Source organism: Marmota marmota, unplaced genomic scaffold (genome assembly GCF_001458135.2).
Source record: "Marmota marmota marmota unplaced genomic scaffold, marMar, whole genome shotgun sequence".
In the NCBI taxonomy this organism is placed as follows: domain Eukaryota; kingdom Metazoa; phylum Chordata; class Mammalia; order Rodentia; family Sciuridae; genus Marmota; species Marmota marmota.
In genome coordinates, this window is record NW_025999962.1 from 3,977,660 (window position 1) to 3,984,717 (window position 7,058).

General features: G+C 58.8%; 1 protein-coding gene across 1 annotated transcript in view; it reads right to left on the reverse strand.

Annotated features, from left to right (window-relative positions):
• Positions 1-315: 315 nt before the first annotated feature.
• The window catches only part of Parvg (parvin gamma), a 22,672-nt gene continuing 15,929 nt past the window's right edge, over positions 316-7,058 (reverse strand). The window contains exons 11-12 of the mRNA XM_015501744.1: positions 2,530-2,602; positions 316-2,118 (exon numbers count right to left, since the gene is read on the reverse strand). Of these exons, the coding sequence (XP_015357230.1) occupies positions 2,009-2,118; positions 2,530-2,602 (183 nt within the window). The 3' untranslated portion in view covers positions 316-2,008. The remainder of the gene's footprint in view (positions 2,119-2,529; positions 2,603-7,058) is intronic.

Sequence of the window (7,058 nt, forward strand, 5' to 3'; positions counted from 1 at the left end):
AAGCCCCCTTGCCAGACAGAATCCCCTTCACCTTGGGCTTCCCAAACTCCAGACCATAAGAAATAGGTCTCTCCTCTTTACCAATCACCCAGTCCCGGGTCTTCTGTTACAGTGACAGAAAATGAACTAAGGCAGAAATCCTCAGCAGGAGGAAAATTTTATCAGATGCAGAGAAAAACAAAAGGCCACAGTCATGGTAACTACGTGGGTAAATGCCAGGCTTCCTTCTCAGGTTTTAAAAATCTCTTTTAAAGACATTGACTTTTTAAAGCAAAAATAATATATCATGAAATAGATAACATATCCACACGGCAGTGTTTTCAGCAAGAAAAGGCGATGCGTTTATTGATAAAAGAAACTTTGCATAAAAAACCAGCAGATTTGTGCAAAGGAAAAGAAACCATCCACAAAAGCCTACACCCTCTCTGGTGCATTTATATTTAAATTCTAGAAAAGGTAAATCGATGGGGACAGAAGGCAGATTGGCAGTTTCCAGGGCCAGGACTCGGGGAAGGGGCTGGCTCGAGGGCTCTTGTGGGTGGTGGGACTGTTCCCTGCCTCCATCTTCCTGGGGTTACGTGACTCTATGCTTTCGTGGAGACTCATCAGACTGGGTGGTTCCATTGGGAGATTTTACCAACTGTGGGTCCCTTAGTGAAGCTACAAAGACTTGATTTTCGTGTGTGTGTGGTGCTGGGGATGGAACCCAGGGCTCGGCACGTGCCAGGCCAACGCTCCTCCCTTTCCACCAGGTTCTGAGGCAGGGTCTCACTGCCTGGCCACAGCTGGCCTTCAACTTTGGATCCTTCTGCCTCAGCCTCCTGAGGAGCTGGGATTACAGGCTGGGATTACATCATCAGGCCTGGCTGAAAAAATCAATTTTTAATAATTATCTTAAAAATCTGCTGTCCAGCAGAGTAAGGTGAAGACTTGGAGTGGCCACGTGGAGCCAGCCTGCTGGACATGAGGCCTGGACCCAGGATGGGGCGTGGATTTGGGGCATTCACCCATGAAGCCTGGTGTAGACGGGGTGAGAGGCATCAGGGGCTCCAGGAGGGGAGCCTCTCATGGAGGGGACCTAGCCTGGCTCCTCAGAGGGGGACACTCCTGGAATAGGAGAGGGACATGTTCCAGAGGCAGCAGGATGTGGAGAGATGAAGAGGGGTCATCGGACGGGGCTCTGAGCCCCCGGGCCCCCTCCCCATTCCCAGCTCCCACGTCACCTCCTGCAGGACATCCTCCTGAGTCCCCAGCTGATGGGTGGGGGGCCTGGCCCAGCCAGCCCCTGCTCCACAGCCCTCCCCAGAGCAACGCCATTCACCTGTGTCCTGGAAGCTTCTCTCTCCAGGGGGGCTCGGCCGGGGCGGGGAGCGTGGGGAGGAGCCAGCTGCTGCCACCCGAGGGCAGCTCCGGGGCCTCTAAAGCTGGTCCTGGAGGGGATAGCTGTGCCCAGCTCTCCTCTGAGTTTCTCACCCTTTGAGGAGGACGCTCCCTGGGGACAGACGGGAGCTGAACCATGGAAATGTCTGCTGCACGACTTTTGGGCAAAACCACAGCCGCGGCTGTAGGGGTGTCGCGGCCTGGATTCTTGGGCATGCACCGAGGCAGCTTCCGGAGCAACAGGCTCGTTGTCTTTGGAGCCACAACTCCTGCCCCTGGCGGGGGGTGTCCTGGGCTGTCACCCTGAGTGGGGGCAGACGGGCAGCAGAATGTGCAGAGCCTAGGACCTCGGCTGTCAGTCCTGACCCCCGAGAGCAGAGAGCCTGGGAGAAACGGGCATTGCTGGGCTCCTGCTGCCCAGGACCCCCAGGCTCTGAAGCCCCAGGAACACTGTAGTTAGAATCCCTGAGCCAGGCAGGGGTTGGCCTCCAGGGACCCCACCTGGTGGGCTCAGGCTGTTCATGTGGCGCAGACAGGAACTTGCTGGGCTGAGGGGGTCCCTCGGCCGGACCCTCCAGCAGAGTCCAGATGGCGGGTTGTCAAGAACCGCGCTGGGGCCAGGTGACGGCTAGTGCAGGGTGCCACAGGGGGTCCCGTCTGCGCTGGCCTTGAGCTTGTGCTTGCAGAACAGGCTGTAAAGCACCCGCAGGGTGCTCTTCGGGTCCTTGTTCACAATGTCTGCAGGCCAGAGGGGCAGGCAGCTGGTCGGCCCAGGGGGCAGGGTGACCCCGACCTGGGCTCCTAGGGGCCCAGTCGTCAGCACTAAGGCTGCAGAAACCAGGAGGCCTGAGTGCCAGGTCCCATCCTGTGACACGGGTCCTCCTGCTGCCCAGGCCTCCCTTCTCCCCCCTTGTCGCTCCAGCACAGCACCCTCGAGACCTGGCTTCTCCAGGACAGCCTGTCCCCAGGGACGGAGGCCCCTGCCCACCTGGGACCCCTCCACCAGGACGGACAGAAGCGGTGGCCACAGAGACCTCCTGGGAAACCCTGCAGGATCCCTCACCCAGCACGGCTCGTCCCCCGTCCTGTGTCCCCTCTGGGGCTGCTCCCTAAGGCTGGACCCTGGGGAAGGGGGCCCAGCATGCTCACCTTCAGGGCTGACGGGGTGGCTGAGCAGGCCCGCGTCCCTCAGCAGCTCCAGGGCCAGGGTGACATTGTGCATCTAGGACAAGAAGGCCCCTCAGATGTCAGCTGCCCTGGGGCAGCTCCAGGCCCGCCGTCACCCAGCGTCCTTCTTGTCCACCCCAGGGCCGGGTCCCTGAGAACTGGGGGCAAGGGTGCTCCCGCAGGCCCAGAGCTCAGTCCCCAGCCCCCCGCAGGCCAGCTGGGGGCGGGTGCCACACCACACCCCCGAGCAAGGCCTCCAGGGCAGGAGGACCCCGAGCAGCCGTGGGGGTTGGGCGGCTTCGGGTGGAGGTGACTCCTGCAGGTGAGTCGGCCGGGTGAGGGGACCCGGCCAGGGAAAGGAGAAGGGTGCTGCTGCCTGCAGGTCCACTGCGGGGGCTGGACATCCTGTTTCGGCCCAGCCGGGCCTGGTGCCATCCCCTTCCCACTGACCGGGCCATCCTGCCCCACCACAGCCCCAGACCAGCCAGTTCCTGTGGCAATCCCGTGGGGGCCAGGAGGCCAGGGTGGCCGAGTCCCAGGTGAACAAGGCCCCACGAGGCTCACCCGGGGCACCAGCCTGCCCAGGCCGCTCCCGGTCACCCCCTGGTGGACAGCTGGGACCTGGCTTAGATGTTTGTCCCCCTCCCAAGTGTGTGGCCTGGGACAAGTCCCACGTCCTGGGGGGGGCCTTGGGTTCCTTGCGGTGAGGGTAGCGCGTCTGTCTGTCCAGGCGGCTGTGGGGATGGAGGGAGATGGAGGCAGAACGGGCACAGCCAGGCTGGAGGCGGGTGACAGCCCCGCGGCAGGAGCGCCAGCCAGCCCTGCTCCGCCCGGGAGGGCCACCGTCAAGCAGCAAAGGGACCGAGCACCTGAGACGGGCGAGTCCAGGACGTGACGGGAGCGTGGCCAGGTGGACAGGCTGTCCTCTCCTCGGCTGGTCAAGAGGACACGAGGCCATCCCACAGAGCAGGGCCCCAGGCAGGGCACGGAGCAGAGTTCTGAGTGTCCCCCCGAGCTCTGTCACTTGTCCTGGTCACTGGCCCAGGTCTCCCCTAGGCTGGAGCACTCTGGGAAGCGAGGCTGCCACGGTCCCTCTTGTCCACTCTGCCCCTGAACCTTATTCACAGGCTGCACAGAGAGTAAAGGACCTGCTCTCCCCCCGGAAGTCCTGCCTCTGATCTACCTGATGAGCCGGCATCTCCCGGAAACAGGATTCACGATGTATCTGCAGCCAAATTGTTTTGGAAATTATTGGGTTGAACAAAATGATGTGGCCGGGTGCAGTGGCACACGGCTGTAAGGCCAGAGACTCAGGAGGCTGAGAAAGGAGGTTTCAAGTCTGAGGCCAGCCTCAGAACTTAGCAAGATCCTGCCTCAAAATAAAAAGGGCCGCGATAAGGACAGACAGTTGTTTCCTCGAGCTAGACAAAGGCGCCATAAACAGACGTTGGGGAAAAGATGGCCTCTTCAAATGGTGCTGTGAAAACTGGAAATCCATATGTACCCAAATGAAATCAAACCCCTCTCCTCCTGCACAAAACTCAACACAAAGTGGATCAAGGACCCAGGCACTAGAACAGAGACCCTGCGCCCGAGTCCTCACCACGGCAGCTTAGGATCTGAGCTCCTCAACAAGACCCCTAAAGTGCAAGAAGTAAAATCGAGAATCAACAAATGGGATGGGTTCCAGGCTTCTTCACGGCCAAGGGAGCTGCCAAGGTCAAGGAGAGAGCCCCCAGGATGGGAGAAAAGCCTGGCCACACGCACCTCAGAGAGCGCACTGTTCCCAGGGTACACAAGGAACTCAAGAAACCCAACACCAAAACCCCAAATAACCCCATCAATAAACGGGCTAAGGAAGGAACAAACACCGCACAGAAGAAGAGATACAATCGCTCAACAAGTCCGTGGAAAATGTCCAACTCCTCTAGCAATTAGAGAAACGAGATCAAAACCACACTGAGATTCCATCTCACTCGACTGAGAACGGCAAAACCATCAAGAACACAAGTAACAGTAAGTGTTGGCGGGGATGTAGGGGAAAAGGGACACTCACACTTTGCTGGTGGGACTGCAAATTGGTGCAGCCACTATGGAAAGCAGGATGGAGAGTCCTCGGAAAACTTGGCATGTACCAAGGAGCTATCCCACTCCTTGGTCTATACTTAAAATCAGCATAGTACAGGGACGCAGCCACATGGATGTTTATAGCAGCTAGATTCCTAATAGCCAAGCTATGGAACCAACCTAGGTGCCCTTCAACAGATGAGTGGAGGGATAAATTGTCCATATACACAATGGAATACTACTCAGCCATAAAGGAGAATGAACTTGTGGCACTTGCTGGTGAGTGGACGGAACTGGAGACTACCATGCTAAGTGAAATAAGCCAGTCCCAAAAAACTAAAGGCAAATGTTCTCTCTGATATGCAGATGCTGACTCACAACAAGGGGGCAGGGATAGAAATTCACTGGATTAGACAAAGAGGAATGAATGCAAGGGAGGGAGGAGGGCGATAGGAGAGACAGTAGAATGAACAGGACATAACTTAGTTCTATGTTCGTATGTGAACACACGACCAGAGAAACTCCACATCATGTTCTACCACAAGAACGGGAAGTTAGACTCCATGTGCGTAAGGTATGTCAAAATACACTCTATGTCATGTGGACTAAAGAGAGTAAATTTTTAAAAAGGGCTGGGGTAGCTCAGTGGTAGAGTGCCCCCGAGTTTAAAAAAAACGAAGTCCTTCCTGCAGGACTTCTCAGAGCCTTGAAGGCTAAAGTGTATCATGAAGCTTCAAGATTACATCCCCAGGTTACCCGATCGATCACAGAACGCACTCGTCACAAGCACATCGTGGGATTCACGGTTTGGAAACTTTGCTCGATTCACTTATTTTAAAAATATTTGTTGAGCATCTACTATGAGCTGGCCGTGCAACTGGGGCTGGAAACAGGCCAGCTCCTGATCCTCCTGGGGCTTAGGCTTGGGAGGACACGGCCTCTCCCGCCCCTTCACGCCCCGCTGACCACCCCTTCAGTAGTGGTGACATTAAAAATGATCACATTTGCTTCCTGGTCACATTCTCCCTCCATAATGCTCATTCTGAAGCAAAACGCGTCTCCTGGAGGAGATGACCCGGGCCCCGGAATGGCCCCCAGGCCCCCCCAGCCCACCCTCTCCTCTGTGCACAGTTTGAGATGGAGACGGTAGAACCCTGCTGTCCCACGGGCCGAGGGCCTTCGGGACAGGGGGGCGCAGTCAGGTCTCCCAGGGAGAGATAATTGGGAGGGGCCCCAGACTCCTGGCTCCAGGGCCTTGATTTCTGTAGAGCAAATGGTCACCTCTGTCCCTCCGTCCCCAGCTTCTATTCCTGCACTGAGTGACGATCTCACAGACACCGTGGGCACGAAGGTTGTGATAATGAAAACTCCAATCTTGAGGGCCACTCGGCCGAGATCACAATCCCCCAGGTGTCCCACATTCCAGAAGGGACGCTGTCACCATGTCTCCAGATGGGGACTCCGGCCTTTGGGGCACTCGGTCCTGCAGCTGAGGCTTCCTGGCTGTGCCCGGAGGAATCGTCCCTGGGGTCTGGGCTAAGAGGCTGCCACATGTCCCCACGTCCAGGCTGGTTCTGAGGCCGGGGGTCTGGCCAGGTGGCTGTGCACGGGAGGCTGGATGTGGCCCTCCTGGGTAACTGGGGTTTGGGGCCTGCAACACCCTGGCAAAGGGCACCTGCCGTCCCCAGAACCTCAGCCCCAGAAACAGGACAGGAGCCAGTGCTGTCCAGAGTCCCTTCCCGAGGGCTCCTCAGCTGCAGGAGTCCCGCCCTCTCCCCCTCAGCTGTCCCCTCCTTGTCCACACTTCAACGTCCTGTCTTCCAGACGTGGGACCGGCAACCCCCTGGGCCCTCCGAGTCCCTGTCCCCTCTGCCTGCGGTGGGGCTCGCCTGGTCCCCAGGAAAGACCCAGAGAAGCAGCTTGGGCTTGGAGACGGCAGCTCAGATGGCAGTGCAGCCTCTGTCCCCAAGGTCTGGGTGCCTTGGCCAGGCCACTGCCCCTCCCTGACCCTGGTTTCCTCCCCTGGGGCAGAGGTGGGAATCGTCCCTAACCAGGGTCCACCGTGGAGAGGGTGCCCACCGCAGCGAGCCCACCGCAGAGCCTGCGTGGGACACACCTGCAGGGAGCCCGCGTCCCCTGAGGCCAAAGGCTGGCTCAGCTGGCCTCGTCCCTGCCTTTGCAGAGGAAAGCACGGCCCCTGGCCACCGGAAAGGATGGCAGAGCTTAGGCGCCCACGGGGCCCACGGCCGGCAGCTGCAGAGCACAGGCCCTGGGCTGCCCCCCAACCTGGACTAAGGACTAAGACAGAGTCCCTCCCAGGCCACCTGGGCCCCCCACACAGCCCTCCCGGAGGGAACTGGAATGTCCCCCTCCTGTCACCCCAGCCTGGGCTGCAGCAAGCCGGCCCTAAGGAGCTTCCTGCGCCCCTGGACCCCGCCTCTCCC